General features: G+C 40.8%; 1 protein-coding gene across 2 annotated transcripts in view; it reads right to left on the bottom strand.

Annotated features, from left to right (window-relative positions):
* ANO6 (anoctamin 6) overlaps window positions 1–23,160 on the bottom strand; it is a 223,348-nt gene that overhangs the window by 27,561 nt on the left and 172,627 nt on the right. For both annotated transcript variants that reach the window (XM_047788025.1, XM_047788026.1), the window contains 6 exons: window positions 18,450–18,510; window positions 11,234–11,376; window positions 8,672–8,749; window positions 2,362–2,587; window positions 927–1,096; window positions 604–701 (listed from right to left, as the gene is read on the bottom strand). In XM_047788025.1, the coding sequence (XP_047643981.1) occupies window positions 604–701; window positions 927–1,096; window positions 2,362–2,587; window positions 8,672–8,749; window positions 11,234–11,376; window positions 18,450–18,510 (776 nt within the window). The remainder of the gene's footprint in view (window positions 1–603; window positions 702–926; window positions 1,097–2,361; window positions 2,588–8,671; window positions 8,750–11,233; window positions 11,377–18,449; window positions 18,511–23,160) is intronic.

The following is a 23,160-nucleotide window of genomic DNA, read 5'->3' as shown; positions in this document are numbered from 1 at the left end:
CGCTGAGCCAGGAAGGAAACTCCGAACCTCTGTTCTTAAAAGCATGTGGGTTTGGAGCCATGGGATCTTATATCTGAACCCCAGAGTCACCTCCTACTAGCACCATGAACTTGGGTAAGTCATTTAACCTCTTTAAGCCACAGAATCTTCACTTACAAAAGGGGGATAAAAATAAGGATTGCCTGGATGATTCAATGAGATATATAAGCACTTCATACAGTGACTGGCACATGCTAGGAACTCAACATATTACTATTACTGACTGTTAAATGCATCTACAAAAAAGAGAGGTGAAAGTCGTGAGAAGTGGTGGGAAAACTTAGTTCACGGCCCCAACAAGCGCCGTCTCTCAAAGGGCTGTGATCAGTCATCCACCGATGATGGGCAGAAGCTACTGCAGATGGGCACTGAAGTTAACTCTAAAGAATGAGATTTTTAAACATAATTATTAAACACTGGTTACATGTATCCTGCTGGTTGGGTCATCTTATCTGGAGACCCTTAATAAGCAGAGAGATTATTCCATTTCAGAGGTGGACACGCATGGGAATGACTTGGATGGTGGGCTGTTCTATCCCCAAGGTCACACGGCTCAGTACTCACGGAAGTAGCACCTCTTGTATGTTATTCCAGATTGCTTTTCCTCCCATGATTATGGTCAGCTGCGTTGTCAGTTCAAGGAGACAGCCACCTGGGTCACACTGAAATATTACACAGAAAATCTCACTTAAATTTTAGATGGGTCTAACATGATATAGAGACTTAATTTTATTTTTTTCTGATGTTTATTTATTTAGAAAATAAATAAATATCCCAAACCCCAAACAAACCTAAGGAATATATAAAGAAGAAACTCATCACAGGGCAACTGAGAGAAAACACGAAAGAGCTTAAATTGTCAAGAGAACACAATTCGATATTCACACCTCTTCATTTCTGTATTTTCCCAGCCAATAAACTGGATCTCCTGGGTAACCCACAAATTTGCCCTTAAAGAAGGCAATGTAGAAACATGAAGAGTAGTAGTTGACAAACTGGAATAAGAACATCTTCATGGTTAGGCTGTTCTCATAATCAGTCTGGGTCCTGGGGAGTTCTGTAGTGAAAAGGAAAGTTTAAGGTTTTAAAATTCTGAACAGCTTTGAGACTCTAATCAAAGACACTGATACATGAGTTAATGTGATAAAAAAAATATAATTCACGCTGTTTCCATTTAAGCTGTTTCGAATGCCTCAATATAGCTACTATGTTAATTCCAAGTTTACACATTGTTATAAGAATTTCTCCTTTCATGAACACAAGATCCCAGAGGGCAAAAAAGAGTCATCTGCTCCTTAAAATGTATAAGCACAATGTTATCAAATGGGTGAGGACTATCTTCTCCCAATGGAAGGTGACAGAAAATTATGTTTGAACAGCTTGCCAAATGATATTCTCTTGTCTTCTGGAACTGCAAGAAGATAGGTCTGTTGAAGAAAACAAAGCATGGGGCAACTTGCTAGAAGCATCTGGGGAAGACAAAGTGGGTCATCCTCCTAGTTTAGAATTTAAATCGGTCTTAGAGTTTTCAGAAGATGACCACCGAGCAGACCATTTGGAGAACGACCCAGCCATATGCAGTGTGTGGGAAGCACTTAACTTTGGCCACTAAGCAGCTGCCTGGGACACAAGCCAGAGAGAAGAAACATTTATTACAAATGCTAGAGCTGATGAGAATGGAGCTATATTAATATGAACAGCATGGGGGGAAGACACGGAACAGTGTGACTGCGTGTCCTCTCAGCAATGCAGGAGCAGATCTGCCACTGGAACCATGACCCTGTTTCACTTATTTGCAATAAAGAGACTATTTACTTTCAACAATAGGGTACATGATCTAATGTAATTGAAAATATTATTCAGCACGGATCTGTTTACACAGAGCCTGGACATTATAATGACTGTCTGCTTTGTTCCTTTTACTCATGCAAAGCTAGAGATAATTCATGCCTCGTACAGGCTGGAGAAAATATGTTTACACTTGAAATTTGCTAAAAATTGTAACATACTGGAATTGAAATGCTAAGTCTCTATTTTTACCTGGTTCTAAGAATGGCTTAGAAATGACCTTACCGGAGTTCCCATCATGGCTCAGTGGTTAACGAATCCGACTAGGAACCATGAGGTTGCCGGTTTGATCCCTGGCCTTGCTCAGTGGGTGAAGGATCCGGCGTTGCCGTGGGCTGTGTTGTAGGTTGCAGAGGCTGGCGGCTACAGCTCTGAAATCGACCCCTAGCCTGGGAATCTCCATATGCTGCAAGAATGGCCCAAGAAATGGCAAAAAGACAAAAAAAAAAAAAAGAAAAAAAGAAATGACCTTACCAAAGTTAGTAATCACGATGGCCACTTTCTCATATATGGTGTTCAGGATCATGATGATGATAAAGCTGATGAGGGAAGCAGTGATGGACGTGGCCGTCTGTGGTGTTAGATACTTCTGGATTGGGTCTGTTCCATTAAGGTTCTTGGGAAGTTTTGCAGAAAATACAATGAACACTGAGAGCCGGTAGACAATGATCCCAATCACTGAAGCAATGATCAACAGGATCTGAAAACACAATAGGCACAGCAGCATGAAATTCACCAATAATCATGCTTTTACACTTAAGAGTTGGCCCTACACTTAAATGGACAATATGTGTGTGTGTGAGGTGATGTAAATCTCACATAAGTACCACAAGAGAGGTGAAAAGCAGGCACATTAAATTTCAAAGAAAGGAGAGGGAATAATGGCAGTCAAAATTTGTGCAGCCACTGATGCTAACAGCAGGGGCGGCTGTGTGCAGGGGATCAGGCATGTATGGGGACTCTGTGCTTTCTGGGAATTTTTTTGTAAGCCTGAAACTGTTCTAATAAAAAACTCATTAGAGGAGTTCCCGTCGTGGCGCAGTGGTTAACAAATCCGACTAGGAACCATGAGGTTGCGGGTTCGATCCCTGCCCTTGCTCAGTGGGTTAAGGATCTGGCATTGCCATGAGCTGTGGTGTAGGTTGCAGATGCAGCTCAGATCCTGTGTTGCTGTGGCTGTGGTATAGGCCAGTGGCTACAGCTCCAATTAGACCCCTAGTCTGGGAACCTCCACATGCCGAGGAAGCAGCCCAAGAAAGGGCACAAAGACAAAAACAAACAAACAAAACCCAAAAAACCTCATTAGAGCCAGGGACTGGTCGGGGGGGTGGGGGGGAAGAGGAATATATCTTCAGATGGGGTAAAAACAGAGCAACTGGTAGCATGTTCTGGTAGAAGGAAAGTCTGAGATAGCAGAACCAGTGAAAACATCCCTTCCACAATGATGGAATTATTCAGGTTATGAATTAGTGTTTTTTGCTCAGCTGTAGTCCATTGAGAGGATATGTCTCCTTCCAATGGAGAACCTATCACCAACTAGGATTCAGCCAGCACTGGCTGCGGTCTTCATCCCCATGGAAGAGGAGATTCTGAACAGGACCAGCTGCAGAGGTGCCCAGAGGTAATTACTGGAAATGGTAGCAGGTGGGTCTCTGCTGATAAAAAGCTTCTCACTCTTTTCATACTCAGATCTTGAGATCTTGAACTGGCAGTTATTCAGACCTGCATTTGCACAAGATTCATTTCCCTAAGCCATTGTAGTTTTGGTTGCAAAGAGCCAAGGTCAGTGGGAGTGTCTAGAGCATAATCTGCATCTGGTTATGTTTCACTTCCTCACTAGGCGGGTTTTCTCTGGCCACTGAACAATGCCCATTAAAGGTCTCGTTTTCTTCAGATGGAGAAAAACAAATATCATTTGGGCAATCTAATAAAAATTATACAAAAGAACTTTTAAAACAGAAACAAAGATTTCAAAACCAAATTATGTTTATCAAAGGGGAAATGTGGGCAAGGGATAAATGAAGGGGCTGGGATTGACATATATATATATATACGACTATATATAAAATAGGTAATAAGGACCTACTGTATAGCACAGGGTAGTCTATTAAGTAGTGTGTAATAACCTACATGGGAAAAGAATCTGAAAAGGAATGGATACATGTATAATTGACTCACTTTGTTGTACATCTGAAACTAATGCAACTTTGTAAGTCAACTATACCTCAATAAAATTATTTTTTTTTAAAGGCCCCATTTAAAAACTGTTTTCCCTCCATCTTCTTGATCATACTCCAGAACATCTCTGGCTGCTGGTGATGAATGCCATAAGAGAGAAAAGCTACAAAGAAGCAGAATTTCAGGACCAAGCCTATCCCCTCATGCTGCTTACAGGCACAGAGGGAGGCTGGTTTCCACCTGTAGGGGGCAGTAAAGGGAGTGATCACAAGGTCGGCCCTGGAGCTGGACTCCTGCATTCTAATCCTAGCCCCACCACTAGGTGGGGGGCCTTGTGCTAATTACTTAACCTCTGGAGGCTTCAATTTCCTCATCCATATAATGGGAGGATAAAAACAGGGACTAACTTTTAGGATGATTGTGGGGATTCAATGAGTAGTAACAGGTAAAAACAATTACAACATTAAGCCCAGGCATATGAAAAGTACTATCTAAATGGCAATATATACACAATGGAATACTACTCAGCCATAAAAAAGAATGACATAATGCCATCTGCAGCAACATGGATGGAACTAGAGACTCTCATAGTGAGTGAAATAAGTCAGAAAGAGAAAGACAAATACCATATGACATCACTTATAACTGGAATCTAACATACAGCATAAATGAATGTTTCCACAGAAAAGAAAATCATAGACTTTGAGAACAGACTTGTGGCTTCCCAAGGGGAGAGGGAGGGAGTGGGAGAGACTGGGAACTTGAGGTTAATGGATGCAAATTATTGCTCTTGGAATGGATTTGCAATGAGATCCTGCTGTGTAGCAATAAGAACTATGTCTAGATACTTACACTGCAACACAACAATGGGAAGAAAAATTATGCATACATGTATGTGTAACTTGGTCCCCATGCTGTACAGTAGAAAAAATAAATAAATAAAAATTAAAAAAAAATAAAAATAAATATTAGCTGTGACTATGGTGACCAAAATGTTTCAAAGATGTTTTTCTTACTTTTTAAGCCATCAGCAGCTTGTAGAGAAAGCATTATATTTCCTCCTCTAATCTCTCTCATTACTTCCTTCTTCACAGTTAAGGCTTCATACTTGTGAAAGGAGTAACTGTGTGTGTGTGTGTGTGTGTGTAAGAGTGAGAGAGAGAGAGATTATACATGGAAAGTTGTTAAGAGTGAGAAAAATGTATTAGAGAAGGTGTATCGAGTCTTCCTCTCTGAGCACAACAGATTCAGGCTTTTTTTTTTTTGGCTGCACCTGGGGGATGGAGAGGTTCCTGGGCCAGGGATCAAATCCAGCCTGCAGCTGCAACCCTACACCACAGCTGCAGCAATGCTGGATCCTTAACATACTGTGCCATGGTGGGACCCCCAAGGGCCATTTAAATAGTATGTATTTTTTAAGAGTCTGCATAAATAATGTTTTAAGTTATATATTAAGTAATCACAATAGTTAAGATTCTTTAAATGCTTACTAATGTTTTAGCACACATATATTTTTTAAAATCCTCACAGCCACCCTGTGAGGTAGGTAGTATTTTTTTTTTTTGTCTTTTTGCCATTTCTTGGGCCGCTCCCGCAGCATATGGGAGGTTCCCAAGCTAGGGGTCTAATCGGAGCTGTAGCTGCCAGCCTACGCCAGAGCCACAGCAACGCTGGATCCGAGCTGCGTCTGCGACCTACACCACAGCTCACGGCAACGCCGGATCATTAACCCACTGAGCAAGGGCAGGGATCGAACCCGCAACCGCATGGTTCCTAGTCAGATTCGTTAACCACTGCGCCACAACGGGAACTCCCAGGTAGTATTATATCCCTTTTATAGATGAGGAAACAGAGCCACATAGAGATGGAGAAATTTGCCCCAAATGAAGCAGCTAATAAGTGAGAGAACTGAGATACTCAGAGTCCAAAGACACACTAAACTTAATATGGCCATTTTCTCTACATGTTTACGAAATGAATTCCAATTCTGTGTACAAACTTTTACAAATTTGACGTTTCCATTTTCCTTCAGAGCACTTAATGGGCTTAATATTTCTTAGGAGACAAGAAACTTTTCATTCTTCCTCAAGTTTCTAACATATCATTTTTCTGATCATAACTCTAATATATGCTCATTAGAGAAAATGCCAAAGTACCTGGTAGTGAACACTGGTTGCTTTTGCTGCCCTGAATCTGTCCCCAGTCTTAGAAGAGGACCCAGATTTTACTTTTGGATAAATAACTTCCCCTTTACTTTTAGTTCTGTGGTTTCTGCTTGACTGCCCCACCTTCCCTGGGGATCCAGAGGTAGCTCCCATTTGCTTTGAGGCAAATAAGTATCACATCCTCTCAGCCTCAGAACCTGATTCAAGGACTGGCAGATAACCTGTTGAAAGCCACTGAGGTGTGAGGAGATATGTGCCAGTGCCCATGGGAAAGATGAACTTCCTCTGTCAAGAGAGTAAGTTTGGAGTGTCCGTTGTGGCACAGCGGAAACGAATCTGACTGGGAACCATGAGGTTGCATGTTCGATCCCTGGCCTTGCTCAGTGGGTTAAGGATCTGACATTGCCGTGAGCCGTGGTGTAGGTCACAGACACGGCTCAGATCTGGCGTTGCTGGGGCTCTGGCGTAGGCCAGCAGCTACAGCTCTGATTAGACCCCTAGCCTGGGAACCTCCATATGCCATGGATGTGGCCCTAAAAAGACAAAAAAAAAAAAAAAAGAGAGAGAGAGAGAAAGTTGCTAAAAGAGACCTTTCTTGGCCTGGTTGTGATATGAGAGCTGGAAAGCTGCAGCCATCTTGGACTCATGAGGAATGCCTAGAAGCACCAGGCTGGGACACCCCTGCACACAGAATGAGGACAGAATAAAACCAGACTTGACATCATCTGGGCTCCAGTATCTATTCTTGACTGAAGCCATACATCCCACCTGAAGTTTTCAGTTAGAGGAACCAGTCAGCTCCACCCCACTATTTTGTTGTTGCTAAAACCAATTGGGGACTGATTTTCCGTCACCTATAACTGAAAGACTTCCACTATAAAAATAAAGAAAAAATAAAAATAGGAAAAAATGTATCTATAGGTGTAATTCTTTCAGAACTATGCATTCTTTGAATATTAAAATCATTTACATATTAATTTTATTCTCAAGCCTATCATAATCATAACATTTTTCCATGTCATGAAATATTTTCATGGATATAGTTTTTCATGGCCGCCCAATATTCTACTGCATGAAGGGCTAGAAGGATGATATTTTGGCTGAGATTTGATAGATAGATAGACATAGATAGATGATAGTCTGTGACTAAATCCATACTTTTACTTGCCATTTTGAAATACTTCCTGATTAAAAGTTTTTAAAAGCTGAATTAGTGGACTAAAGCATATGAATGTTTTTGACCCCTGAGACATATTGCCAAACTGCTTCGAAGAAGGCTGGAGCAGTATAGAAACCCAATAGCCTCAGTATGGGAGTACCTGATCACGGGCCTTTCATCCTTTCAAGTGCAGAGCCTTATCACTTGTAAAGTAAAAAATCATATTTCTTTTTAATGTGCACTGATTTAATTACCATTGATGTTTGACATTTACCATATTTTTCTCCTTTGTAAATGGGAGGTATTCATCTTCTCTACCTTCTCAGCTCTTGAGATTTTTGGTGTTATCTTAGAATGATCTGAACTCTTCAGATATGGAGGAATGAGCCCTTTCCTAGATTTGCCAACAGATATTTCCTCTGGTGCTTTGTTTAAACTTAGGATGCTTTTGATCTATGGAAATCTTTAAATCTTTTCCTCTGAAACTTCTTCCGCATCTAGAGATTGTATATTCATCGATACTTACTTCTAATTTTTTGATGGTGTTACTTTTTTAAAAGTTTCTGGAATTTACACAGTATGTATGATTTTAGTCTTTTTTTCTCCCCCCCCCAAATAGCTAACAAGTGTTCCATTACCATTTACTGAATAAACTTTACTTATCTCCCTGATGTGTAGTGCCTTTCTTTTCATACATTAAATTATCATTGAGCCTATATCTGGGCTACATGTCCTATTCTCTAACCTCACTACCCTTGAGCTAATGACACTCTTATTACATTACTAATTATTATATTACTAATAGGATTTTAAAATAATATACACAAGTCTAATTTCACCAGTTCTGATATTTCAGAAATATTGTCTTTTTTACCTAGAATCATTTGTATAAGGCTTCTATTATATCTTTCAGTAGATTTTATGGTTTTTTGGGGGGAAGGGGGAATAGTTTCTATTATCTTTTTGTTAAAGCTATTCCTAGACATTTTATATTAGTTGTTACTCTTGGAAAATTTTAGAATTCTTAATGCCTCCCATCTGGTCTCTTCATCAGAAAATGGAAAATCCTGAACCACAAGTTTGATGTAAACAAATGAGGTGAAAGGAACTGGAGGAGCCACTGGGAGCAGAAGATACTATGAAACCTACAGAGCTGCTCCAGCGGTGGCTGAGCTGTCCTCTGGAAACAATTTTCTCTGTGAGACTACAAAGTTTCCAGCTCGACTTTCAGTCTTCTCAATGTTTAAAATTAGATATTAAAAAACCTGCAGCAGATTCTTACCCAGAAGAAGACAGCACTGGCACAGAGGGTTATACGGATACATTTTCCCCACGTGGTAAAGGGAACACGCTCTTCTTCCTAATTTAAAAAAAAAAAAAAAAAAAAGAACAAGGTTAGTCAATTAAGGGATTCCTCCAATAAAATGATTTTTCTTTTAATTGTCCACTGAATCCTGGGCTACATTTAAAAAAAAAAAATTTTCAGACATAGCCTCTCTAGTGTTTGTTAACAATTTCCAATATATACAGAAGAAAACATGTGCAGTGTTCATTTTAATATTTTTTAAAAAATACAAATGTGGGAGTTCCCTTGTGGTGCAATGGGTTAAGGATCTAGTGTTGTCATTGCAGTGGCTTGGGTTGCTACTGTGGCACAGGTTTTCTGGCCAGGCTCCATCCACATGCCATGGGCCAAAAACCACCCTCCCCTAGACAAAACCAAAAACCCCCTTGTGAATAGTAAATTGTTACCCACCATGTTTTGAGCCCTGGAGTCTGGTATCTGACAATGCCAAGCTGTAAAGCTCTATTCCTGAGCTTGTCTTGGATTTTAAAAGGGACCACAGTGCAGAACAGAAAGTTTCACAGGTCTCTCCAAGCACTAGGTATCCCAGTGCACGTTTATGTATTAATTAGATATAACCATGAATTTTTAAAGTTTCCATTTTATAGTTTCTATGAATCTATTTAGATTTTTTGAAGACGAAATCAACAGTGTGAAAATAGCTGCAAACACATACATGGCATTTATTTTGTGCCAGGGCTGTTCTAAGTAGGTTCTGTACATTAATTGGATCAATCCTTACCACAACCATATGAGGCAGCAACTCTCTTAGTCCTATTGTAGAGCTAAGGAAACTATGGCCCAGAGAAGTTAATAAGTTGTCCAAGATCACTCAGCTAGTAAATTGCTGGGCTTACACAGAAATTCTGGCAGGTTTTTCTCCAAAGCCTCACCACCCCATTGCTGGCCTCTCTAAACAATGGAGGATGTGTTCCCAATGAAAGTAAAATGAAGAAAAATGATAAAGAGAAACAAACCTTCAGCTTCAATTTTTTTTAAAAAAACTTTTCCTGCTTATTTTTAAAGATACATTCATTTATTTATTTATTTTGTGGCTGCATCTGCAAGTTCCCAGGCCAGGGATCAGCTCTCAGCTGCAGCACCCCATGCCCCAGCTGTGGCAATGCCAGATCCTTAACCCACTGCACCACAGTGGGAACTCCTTCATCTTCAATTTTTTTAAACAAGTAACATTTCAATGGAAATTTCACTATTTAGTTGGCAGGGTTAAATCTAAAATTGGCAGGTTTAAACTTCCAAGATGTCTTTTCTTCAGTGTTTTCCATATGTTACCAATAATACAAGTTTTGTTTTTCGGTACACAAAAATGCTATGAACATCTGATTTTGTCTAAGTTTCAGCCTTCATTTCTGAATGTAGTCTTTCAGCAACACACGCTTTGACCCCATCATAAATAATGGGAGCTCTTCATAATGGGGATTATCTGAAGCTTGCTACATTGTAAAAGACAAATGTCACCTTCTGTTGGTAACTGAACCTCATTTTTTTCCATTTATAATATGAGGAGGCTGAACCACTCCCTCCAGACCCTTTTAGTGCCAACATTCTGTAAATCTGTGATTCAATTTATAAAATCTATAGTTGGAGACATTTTCAGACGCTCTTGGTAAAAGCATTTTCTTTTCCAATAGTCATTCGTATTCAAAACCTCCTGTCCTTATGCTGATGACTGCAAGTACAATCAGCTTTAAATTTTCTGTGTTGATGGAAAGAAGCAATAATGCAGATGATTCAAAAAAAAATCATCTTTCACTGGCTCTGGAATGTTTATACAAAGAGATATACAGTTGTATTTTTAAAAATTCTGCAGCAGCAGCAGCAGTGAATTTACCTTTCTAATTATATAAAATGCCTAGCATGGTGCCTGAACACAGTTGGACCTCACTCAGCAAATGCTCTTCTTCCTCCATTCTTTCTCTGCTTTTAGGCTGAGTCACACTATGTTGTGCACATCCCGGCCAGAAGGGGGAGCAGTGACAGAGGCTGAGTGCAAGACAAAGGGGCAGCAAGTCTATAATGAAAAGGGGGCTGTAATAATGAAGATACTTGTGAAAAAATCAGAATCAATGATAAAAACTACTGTGTCTTTCCTTCTACATCAATGTCACAGTCTTTTTTTTGCTTTTTTTTATTGGTATTACACTAGGATACAAATCAATGCATCTTTTCTCTTACATTTATGCTGGGGTTTTTTTAATTATTATTATTTTTACTGTTATTATGAAAGAAGGGACCACATTTATCTCCTGTGTCCACAGTCCTAAGCAATACACCTTCACCTTGGCTGTACATTAAAAACCACCAGAAGAGCTTTAAAAAAAAAAAAAAAAATCCCTGTGCCAGAATGCACCCCAGGCCACTGAGCACCAAGCTGGGCATCAACATTTTTAAGGTCCCCCCGAGATTCCCGTGTACAGCCCAGGTTGAGAATCCCTGAACTAAACAGACGAAACCACATTTAGATAACATCCTCTTTACCTGAGTGATCTCGTTTATCACCACGTGAGTACACTGTGCCTCATATTCTGGTCGGGCTTGTTCTTCCTGCTGCAACTCAACAGTGTCCCATTCGTACTCAAGTTCTGCCTGGCGCCTCTTCCAAAACTCCAGAAACAAGGTAACTAATAAAGAGAGAGAACAGCACTGTGCAGATCTTCCATGATGACTGATGCTTCAGAAATCTGTGCTGCATAATATTAATTATCCACAACACTTTCATATGTGGTCGATAAATCTAATTTTACTAATTTATAAGTGGTACTGATATTTAAAACAGAGAAAAGGAGTTAATGCCTTTTTTTTTTTTTTAAAGGAAAATGATGACCTTTTATTCAACTTGTGAAAACAGATCCTAGTCTGTTTGGGACAGACTCTGCCCTCTGTCCTGCTTTGCTGTACAGCAGAAATTGGCACAACATTGTACATCTTTATAATATACTTTATATAAAAAAGTATGCTCTATACTTTAATTTTAAAGAAAGAGAGAGAAAGAAACCTAGTGCAGGAATTATGTGAGGCCTCCTGGTCTCTTTACACGGGAATGATACCCCACCCCCACTGGTAGCTGACCTTGTAATCCACTGGCCCCATGAGAGAGCAGAGGCCATGACCTGTACACCACCAAGTTCCATCTCCTTGCACAGCAGCTGTGATGGGATGCTTTAACACTGGGGAGTGTCATCTACAAAGCCCTCGGGTATGACTTCCTGACACTCTCAGGTTACCCCAATACCGCCCCTCTGCCAAATCCTCTACATAACTTGTAAGAGAAACTGAGCTGGCTTAGCTGGCAGACCCCTGAGAGCAGGATGGATGTGGCTGCTCCTGCCCTCAGGATGGTCCTCCTTCTCCTTTTCTGTGCCCTTCCCAGAATGAGAGAGACTGCCAGAGAGCATTTGTGATTCCTTGACCAGAATCTTCTGAATTAGACCTCTTCAGGTGAATCGGAGTGTGGAATCTGCATCTCATTAGCCCAGCTACCCTACAGTCTCATCTGGCCAAGACCAAGGCCAATGAGTGCAGAGGCCCTGGCTGTTGAGTGTTCAGTTTGGACGGTGACGCCTCCACCACCGAGAACCTGCCCAGCCATGTGTGCCTTTGTCGCCATCCAGGGAAATGAAGCATCCATGGGATAGAAGGCTTGAGAGCAATAGGCAACTATGGATCAAACTGTGACTGGCGGGTCCTGCTCCCCACCTGACCCATGCTGACTTCCCAGGCAGATGCTCTGAAAGAGACCCCCACCTGGGGGAAGGAACCCACTTTCCTGGGGCTGTATATGCAGCAGCACAGTCTGTACAATGTCACCTGCTTACCAAAGTCTCCTAGGCTCACATCTCCTGACAACATGCACCCCAATCAAACGGAAGACTCCTGCTTCTGAATTTGCTTGAGGATTCTACTGCTCACGCTGCATTACAGCTTCCATTCAGGAAGTTCTTTGCACCCTGTCTCCTGCTCTGTAACCATGACATCAGTCCAGGGCTAAGGTTCATCCTCCCCAAAAGGACACACAATATTCCCTACACTGACCTCCACTGGTGTGTTGCAAAACAGAAGAGCCCTCCCACATCCTGACCTGCATTTGCTTCTACGTTTATCTTGCATCATGGCCACTAGAATGTCACCTTCGTGAGGGCAGGGCTTTTGTCCTGTTCGTCACTGAAGCACGAGCACACAGCAGGTGCAAAATAAGTATGGGGTGAATGAATGAACTGAGGGAAGTCATTCCAGAAATGGGAGAACCCCCACTGCATTGGACTCCTGAAGGAAGGAATCACCCACCTAGAGGGCCCAGCTGACTCCACCTGCTCCCTGCCCCGAGGGGGTGTCCACTTTCCCCCACTCTCTGCCCTGCCAGTCACTTGGGCCTGGAAGAGCTGGAGATGAAAACGTCATCATTGATCAGTGAGGCTGCAGCAGCTCTAGCCCCTTGAGTGCTGGGAGTTATGCAGGGAAGAGATGCTGAAGGAATCCTGGTATGTACCCTCCTACCGGGCAATCCGCTTAGAGCACTGGGACTACACACCAGGGGACCGCTGGTCCTTTCCAACCCAGAGAAGACTGCGTGGTGAGAAGAGGGTGCCAGCCTCTTTATGAGCCCAGCCTGGAGCAATCTCTCTAAAGCCGCTTGTGTGTCTCTAAATCCCTCTACATTTTGTCATTTTAATCTAAATATTAGAAATACAGATGTTTTTGAAATTTTTATTGATTTTTTCCGTGAAGAAGATCCTCGATTTCCTCCTCTGCTACGAAAAGAAAATTACTTTTCACTTTATAAAAAAAGATTGCGGCTTACTTTCGTGAATTTCTATCTTCAAACATATCTATTTTAAAGGAATCTCTGATGTAGAACATGAAAGTTGTGCTGCACTCTGGCACTTAAAGGCAGGCGGAGATGAAACAAACCAGGACTGATCTCATAAGGCTGGAAGGCTGGGGATTTCTCATTCCTGATACAGAAAGAAGGGTCTGGACTTGTGTAGATGAGGTAGAACCCAGGATGTGGAACTGACGTTTTCTAACCCATTCCTATAATTCAGAGCCCCAGACAAAACGGTGCAATTAGATCAATGAAAATAAATATTTCTGCATCCTTCTAAAATTTTGCTACAAGTTTGTCACTGTACACTGCATTTTGTCATTGATCTAAAGGCTGATGGCCAAATTATTATAGAGCTCTTACTCTGTGTTTGTCACTTTTTGTCTTTGGGGCGGGGGGGGTCTCAGGTAATTTGCCTAATTTCCCTGAGTGTCAATCTTCCTCATCTTTAAAATGGGAGTGGACAGCCATGAGAAAGAATGACGTAATGCCACTCTCGTACTAAGTCAGAGAGAGAAAAACAAATGCTCTATGAAATCACTTATATGTGGAATCTAAAATATGGCACAAAAGAACTTAGCTCTGAAAAAAAACAGAAACGGACTCACAGAGAACAAATTTGTGGTTGCTGAGGGGAAGGGGGAATGGGAGAGGGATGGATTAGGAGTTTGGGGTTAGCTGATGCAAACTATTCCATATAGGATGGCAAAACAACAAGGGCCCTACCATATAGCACAGGGAACTCTATCTCATATCCTGGGCTAGACCATGATGGAAAAGAATTTTAAAAAATAAAATAAATAAAATGGAGTGTAATAGCTATTCATTTGCTCAGTACCTATCTAGCAACAGTATCAAGAGGAGATGATTTATGAATATAAAACTCCTCTTCATACAAAAAGCAATATAAGCAATTCTAATGAGTGCCGTAAGGGGAGGACAGTGGATACCCTTCCCCTTCTTCCTTGAACTTGAACGTCAAGGGTAGAACGGCTGCTTTTTACCAAATCCTGAACTTAAAGAGCACTTCTGACTGAGAAGTGATAGGACTGCCATGCAAGCATGAAATGGCCTGGTGAAAAATAATGAGTTTTTGGCAGATCCTCAAAGCCTTGAAGGGTACACGCCCTAGGAGCTGCAGGAGTGGGTGGGAGTTTCTTAGTCCCTAATTTCACAAAGCCAAGAACTTTGCACTGAGGGGGTGGTGTCCATGAAAGACCTGGATAGATCGATAGCCTAGCATAACCACCCAGGGTTCTGGAGCACCCTGGGTCCACATGGCAGCTGACTCACACCACTGTGTGTCCCCGAGGGATGGCACTGGACCATGCGTGATGATGGACAGGAATTTCCTGCTCTGGATATTTTGCTTTCTCTCTTCCTGCAATGTGACAACTGGTCCAACCCCTATGGGGAGCACGGCATTTATGTTCTCTGGCAAACCCCACACCACGCAGCTCAAGCTGACTGGAGACAGACAGAGCTCTTCTATGAACATATAACGAGATGAGAGAGAAGGCTACTGATAGAAGAAATGTTCACACCTGGGGAGTGGAGAAGTCATCCTGGCTTATACTTGCGTTAACTTGAACATTAGGTAACTCAAATAGCCTGTTTGTGCCTATCAAACATACACTGTACATCTGCTTTAATTGTTACAGAAAAGGACTCACTGACCAGAAGTAAAGAATGTTCATGTTAAAAGTAAAGATTAAATACCTCCCTTACTGGACACCAATGCTGGTGCTCCTTCAGTGAAAAGACTCCCATCCCAGGTGCCAAGGCCACACTGACTCGTGTATGTGCTGATCTGGTTTTTTTTTTTAAACCTTGAAGGCATGTGTCCCTGGCCTGTTTGATGTTCTTTGTTCTGACAAGATCTAAAACTGTGCTGAAAACTCTGCTTCTCTGGAGGAGTTTCTCAGAGGAATCTGGCAAGCAGACTTCTGGGTTATGGTCCTCAGTGTGGACTAATAAAACTCAGAATCAAAACCCTTTTCTATTCCTGTTATTGATCGTTTACTTTCATCGACACTGCCGAGGGCACTGGGCATCAACCCCAGTTCATCCTCTCAATCAGGACATCATACATCCAAAGAAAACACACATCAGCTAAGAAGATGCCATACGCAGCGCTGAGGGTTGCATCCAGCAATGTCTAAGGATGAGGTGCAGTCCAGTCGATGGGCGTGTTCTGGGTGATTTAAGAGTTTGCTGCTGAAGAGCTGGGACATTGTACTGGGTCTTGAAACTATTCAGATCTCTTTACTAACAAAGGCAGACAAGGCTGGCGAGCTTGCTCAGCCTGTATTCCAGTTCCGTAACTGAAAGACTATAAGCTTGAAAATACACTTCTCAGACACTCCTGCAGCAAGGGTTCCAGATGAGGTTTGACAAATGCCCCTCAGGTGCATCTGTGTGCTCAGAAACCCAGGTGAATGGAGGCAGAGGTGGCTGTGGGAGCTGCGTTATTTGGCTGGTGTAGTGGCAGCCGGAGCAGCAGAGACCTGAAACCAGCAGTCACCACAGCTATTCTGTTATCTCCAAGTGTAGCTAGTGAAGATAATGACTTCCTAAATAACCCCCGTCGCCCGGCCCCCCATATGTGTCTGCTGTTTTTCTGGAGGTCACTAGGCCCAGCCTAGAACGCAAAGGTGAAAATTAAAATTATAGTCATGCAGCAAAGAGGCTGGCAGGGTGCACCAGATCCAAGTAGGTAAGAAACAGGGAATGGGAAGGTGCCCAGAACCTGCACTTCAACCATGACGTGGTGTCTACAACTCCAGGACCCACGATGAGTAGATGGACTGCTTTAGCCTGAAGGAGGGGATATTTTTCAGATAAGCATATGATTTGTGCTATATTTATTACAAAAGGTTTTCTATCCTCAACTTTTATATTTCCAGGGAGCAGAAAACTACTCTGCCACATATATGCGGGTGCAAAAGAGATGCTACAGGAATGTGATGATGGTGATATGAAAACCTTCAGTTCTGCAATTTCAAGCTTTCTGTAATGAGGTTCACAGCAGTAGTTCTCATAAGGCAGAGGTAACCAGAAAAGCAATATAAGGCATTTAAAATAAAGACTTCATCATGCATGCATATCCTTAAAGATACACATATGGTGCTACGAGCAGGGCCGAAATGTTTTCTGCATTCTAAAATCTCATGAGATAAAATCAGCAGCTTGTTAGTTCTATAAACAGGGTGTAGTTAATGATTACAGAAAGCAAAGTCAGCTAGGAAATTTGAGGTTTGTCTTTCCAGCCTCAAAGTTAATATTTTTTTTCTTTATTTAAAAAGTATTTCTAAGTTAGGGTTATCAGCATCCACTAGTGTATGGAGTTCAATAGATGTGTTAGAATTTTACAGATTATGAATCTAACTATAGAGATTGAGACTCAGCTTAGACTGGGGTTTTGACAGTAGTTAAAAGTGTCCCCACCCATGTGTCTGGGGATTAAAAAAAAAAAAAAAAAGGACATATTTTACAATGGAGGAATACAGAGAATTTTAATATATGAACTTGATCTTTATTCTTCAGTGGGTCAGATATTGGTTAGTATTTGGTTTCCAGCCAAAACATGCTAAGTGCCTGAATGCCAGTGTGGCTTATTAGGGAAGTTTGGCCATTTTAGAGTAAACTTTATGCAGGAGTGGCAACTAATACCGCTTAAAAGCATCTAAAACAATTGGGCTGTCTGTTCTGTGATTCATTTGGGGACCCTTCACAGGCCCGACCAGGCAGAAGAGAAATACTGCCAAGGACATCTGTAAACGGCTGTATTTGTATGCCAGTTGCATGTGTTGACGTCTCCAAAATATGAAACTTTGCTCTTTTTCTTCTCCCACCTTGCTATATCCTGAACTCTATTTCCCCCTTGATTTATACAGTAAAATAGGAGGTGCATTTAATTTTGAAAGTGGAGATTTCTTCCTCAATGGTGGAGCATTTACATCAATTAAACACGTAGAAGTCTGCATTTCAAGAAAATGATAACTGCCTCATTACATTAATGATGCTATTCAAAGTAAATACCATAAATACCGTGTTCAAGCTTCCATATACAAATTCTATCCTTTAGGATCATATCTGTTCTATTTATTTAAACAGAAGGTTATTATTATAAGAGAAGCAGCATGTACTTGTTAACTATCACTCCTAAAGAAGTATATAAAGAAGACAGCTTACCTGTAATCCTTGTGTGGCTGCTTTTCCTGAGCCCTAACCCCATGAGAGTTAGGCTGGATCACAGTTGTGGGGTTCTTACACCAATGGCTCCCAATGAATTGTGCCTCCTTGTGTCTAAGCCCTTAGGCAATACTCCCATCTCCTCACGTTGTTGTTAGGGTGGCCATGTACTTGCTTCGGTCAATGGGAATTTCGCAAACTTGGTGCCATTATAGGCTTAGGAGAGGCCTACAGTGTGCTCCTCCTGTCTTGCTTCTCTTTGAAACCCAAAAACCACTATGTGGAGAATCTGGGCCAGCTCACTGGAGGATGAGAGACCATGGAGAGCAAGACCAGGCGGTCCAGCTGAGCCCTAAGGACCAATCCTGCCTGGTGAATGATGCCTGGAGACCCTCCCAGTTGATATAGAGAATCATCAGAAACAACAAATGTGTGTTTAAGCCATGACATTTTGACAATTTTTATGCAGTAATTGATACAATGGCCTTAAGAGTTATAAATGGAGTTTGTGGAGAGCTGAAGCTTGGGCAATCCAAGGTACTAAAAGTGGGTTACTTTGATACTCTATATAAACTGAATAATGCTATTAAAATAGATGCTTGTATGATCTTGGGATTTCTGTTTGTTTTTGGTTAAAAGGCAAAAGAAAAATGAAAAAAAAAAATGAATATAACTTACCCCAGACTCCCATAAATACAGCAAAGACTAGGGTTCCAAAACTGTCAAAGATGCACAATTTCTGGAAAATACAATAATGACATATAAATAAATCAAGTTCTTCATTTACTAGAATTCAGCAACTATGCAATGGCCCATATATTCTACACTCTGGGAATTTCTTTTAAAGCTCTTACCTAGTTTGACAATCACCATATCCACTACATACTTGTTGATGGGATTTCTCTTGAAAGCAAGCAGTCTTTGCTGTATTTACCAGAATACATTTTCCAATGGACTCTTTTCATATCATGATACAGATATAGGCACAGCTGCTAAGAGTTCATTCTGTTTTAAAGCCTCTAACAGGTTTTTGAGTAACAGCCTCTTTTTATGGACTATCATAGTGAATTTGAGAAAACAGAATGGCCCTAAGGATACAACAGATTCCAAGCAACTTCTAGATTTACAAATTGCATCTTATCATCTCACTCTGGTCAGAGGATAAGTTCTTGAATTTCTGCCTTTCTCGTTAAGAGAAGCACGAAGCTGGGAGATGGCCCTCCCCAGGAGAGCTCTATTTCCTCAAATCCAATAACTTTTCTACCATCGCTGACAGAAGCTCCCATTAGGATAAGGATGCCAAAGTGCTTTTGTTGATATTACAAAGGCTGCAATGATCACGAATGAATACATGACACACTCTATTTACTAGTTCTGCTAAGTTTCATCTTTTTGCTAGTATGTAAACAGTCTATCTACCTCTAGAATTCCTGGAAAATCATTTAATTAGTTACCAAGTTTTCATTAGTGAGCATTTTTATATCTCCTAAAAAGGCCCATAAAGTTAATGGAGAAAATGGCAGACATAACATCAACTTTACGACAGATTTTATGAAAAGTAAAAAAGAGGACTGTCCATTATGGGACAGCTCCAATTTGATCCCAAGCCTGGTAACTTCCATATGCTGCAGGTGTAGCCACAAAAAAAGGAAAAAAGGAAAAAAGAAAAAAAAAAGTAAAGATATTGTAGAAAAAGAAGCTATAGGCTAAAAAAGAGAAAAGGCAACCTTTTTAGTGCTAAAGAAAATTCAAAGCTGCTTATAAGGAAAACTTGACTTTTTTAAGCTAACTTTTTGTTTTGTTTTGTTTTGTTTTGCTTTTTAGGGCTGCATCTGCAGCATATGGGGGTTCTTCAGGCTAGGGATCCAATCGGAGCTACAGCTGTGTCTGTGACGTACACCACAGCTCATGGCAATGCTGGATCCTCAACCCACTGAGCGAGGCCAGGGATCAACCCGTAACCTCATGGTTCCTAGTCAGATTAATTTCTGCTGCACCATGATGGGAACTCCTAAGGTAACTTTTTGGGTTGCCCTTTATACTGATATAAAATGGGTAAAGCTTTCATCTACATAACTGTATTAGTTATGCTAATTCTTAAAATAATATCTACCTATCCATCTTCTCATATATCCTTTCCCCAATACCTGTAAATACCCCTCAATTATCCATATAAACTCTGAACAGAAAGCACAGCCCCAAACTGTCATCTAATTATTCCTCTCAGAAATCCAGCTCCAGGAAGACGAATTAATAAATGAGTGAAATGAGTGACTGCTCTGGGCAACAGCACTCACCACCTACTCTAGTCCTGGAATTCCATGGACCAGAGACTTCAAATCTTTTAGCTTTGACTCTTACAGAGCTGTATTTTCCAAGTTGTCATTTAATGTTATGCCTTTATCCCTTATTGAAAATTAATACAGGAAAACTCCAAGAGAAACAGTTTTGCGTGTTACAATGTCATTATGGAAGATTCTACCCAATGTCAACTGCTCTTCTAGGAACCAGTGCACCTTCTCTCTATTTGATCCCTACTTGCCCTGATCCCTCTACCTATCCAATCCAGAAAGAGAGCATCCTACTTGTGATTCCATCTCTCTACTAGGCTGAGAAAAAGCTGGTGGAAGCACATCTATCAGTGCTACAGGGGGAAGGAAAAAAAAAAAAAAGGAGCAGTAAAAAAGTCAAGGTCACTCTAGATGCCTGGCTCAAAATGAGAGATGTGCTTCCACTAGATTTTGCAATCCTAGGAGAGGGAGTTAGGCGGTTTGTAGAAGTTATCATTTTTTGCCACATTGTAGGAATTGAAGAACCAAAGAAAGAAAAAGATGGTTGGCCTCTCCTCTACATATCCCAGGAGCAACAAGGAAGCAGGAAGTAGAGGACAAGATAAGCAAAGAGCTTTCTTGGGAAGAGCCTTAGCTTGGCTTTGCTTGGCAGGAAGGCACAGAGACAGAAAGCCAGTTGTGTTAATAGTGGCCAAGTCAGCATACTGCTTTAGTCACTGGGAGCAGGAAAGAAGAGAGATCTGTATGCATAGGCATGATGATTGTAAAAGGAACCAGTTACAATCTAGAAAAATGGATAAATGACAAAGTCCAACTGGATAGCATAGAGAACTATAGTCAATATCCTGTGATGAACAATAATGGAAAAGAATAAGACAAAGAATATATATATGTATAACTGAGTCACTTTGGTATACAGCAGAAATTAACACTGTAAATCAACTACAGTTCAATAAATTTTGTTTTCTTTTTATGGCCACACTGGTGGCATATGGAAGTTCCCAGGCTAGGGATTGAATTGGAGCTATTGCTGCGGGCCTACACCACAGCCACAGCAATACCAGATCAGAGCCACATATGCAAACTATAACACACCTTGTGGCAACACTGAATCCTTGACCCACTGAGCGAGGGCAAGGATTGAACCTGTATCCTCTCAGAGACTACTTTGGGTTCTTAACCCACTGAGCCACAATGGGAACTCCAAATTTTTTTTAAAAAGAATCTAGAAAAGTGATCATTTGCTATGCTTTCTTCCTGCAAAGAACTAAATCAAAATTTTCTAACAATCTATTTCAAAGAAGTATATAATAGAACCTAACTATGTTTCCCCTTTATCTTGCCAGCTAAAAAGCTAAGAACTTTAATGTTTAGTCACAAAAATAGTGTTAATCCTGATTATTTCCATAACTGTTTCTTCATTTCCTTGATTCTCATTTTCTATTTTTAATTTGTTAACAATTTGGGCATGCATGTAAATTAGTGAATACTCCATCTCTTCCCCAAAGAATATAAAAATGTATAAATGAAGAAATGATTGAACCAACCAAAAAATCATGAAAAGATGCTTCTTTTTCTCCTGTCTTAGCTTATTTTTTTAAATTTTATATAATGATTTTTTTCCCCATTATAGATGGTTTACAGTGTTCTGTCAATTTCCCACTGTACAGCATGGTGACTGTTACACATACACGCATACTTTCTTTTTTCTCACATTATCAGGCTCCATCATAAGTGACTAGATGTAGTTCTCAGTTCTATATAGCAGGATCTCATTGCTAATCCATTCCAAAGGTAACAGTCTGCATCCATTAACCACAAGCACCCCATCCATCCCACTCCCTCCCCTTCCCCCTTGGCAACCACAAGTCTATTCTCCAAGTCCATGATTTTCTTTTCCATGGAAAGGTTCATTTGCGCCATATGTTAGATTCCAGATATGTGATATCATATGGTATTTGCCTTTCTCTTTCCGACTTACTTCACTCAGGAGGAGAGTCTCTAGTTCCATCCATGTTGCTGCAAATGGCATTAGTTTGTTCTTTTTTATGACTGAGTAGTATTCCACTGTGTATATATATATATATATATATATATATATATATATATATATATATACACCACATCTTCCTAATCCAATCATAGCTTATTTTTCACTTCATTGTTTTACTCATATTCTTTTATATACTTTCTTCCCTTTGTAAATCACTCTGAAAAGACTCAAGGGATTTTTTTTTGGAAACTGGGATAGAATGAAAGACTCATTCTTTTCCAAAACAATGAAAAAAAATGGACACAGTGACATATGTGAATGTCATGTGCTTAAGGATGGGTAGGAGGAGCAAAAGATATGAGAAAAGAGATGGCGGTTGGGTGTGTGAAAAATAATGAACAACAATGGAATTTCCATTTGTACGTTGTGGAGTTCCCTTTGCCTCTGGTATTATCATTAGTGCTTGCCTTAAATCCAGTGCCTGGGGACATGCACCAACTAGTCACCGTTATGAGTCAACATTACTAGACAGCCACCTCTCTCTTATTAGTGCCATGCCTTTTGTTTGTGTGATCTATGACAAATATTTGTAGTCTAGAACTTGTGTTGGTTGGTGAGAGGACTGGGCAATGAAATCTAATTTAATTCATCAATTAAGTATAAAAATTCATGTGTTGACAATTTCCTGCAATCATCTTAATCAAGCAGTGGAACAATTTTTCAGACATAGAGTTCAATTTGAGAGGGAAGTGCCTGGTACTATACTCAGCTGGTGAGGACCCTGGTAAAAGGCAGATGTGCTGTCAATGTCTGGCTTTGTCAGTTCCTAGGTGGGTGAGAAAATTAATCTCTTACTCAGTTTTTCAATCTGTAAAAAGGAGGTAACACCAGAGTTCCTGTCGTGGCTAAGTGATTAATGAACCCAACTAGTACCCATGAGGACGCAGATTTGATCCCTGACCTTGCTTGGTGGGTTAAGGATCTGGCGTTGCCGTGAGCTATGGTGTAGGTCACAGACACAGCTCAGATCCCACATTGCTGTGGCTGTGGCATAGGCTAGCTGCTATCGCTCTGATTTGACCCCTAGCCTAGTAACCTCCTTATG

This window comes from Phacochoerus africanus, chromosome 7, assembly GCF_016906955.1.
Source record: "Phacochoerus africanus isolate WHEZ1 chromosome 7, ROS_Pafr_v1, whole genome shotgun sequence".
Classification (NCBI taxonomy): domain Eukaryota; kingdom Metazoa; phylum Chordata; class Mammalia; order Artiodactyla; family Suidae; genus Phacochoerus; species Phacochoerus africanus.
Note: the sequence above shows the minus strand (reverse complement) of the source record. Positions and strands in the feature narration are given on the sequence as shown.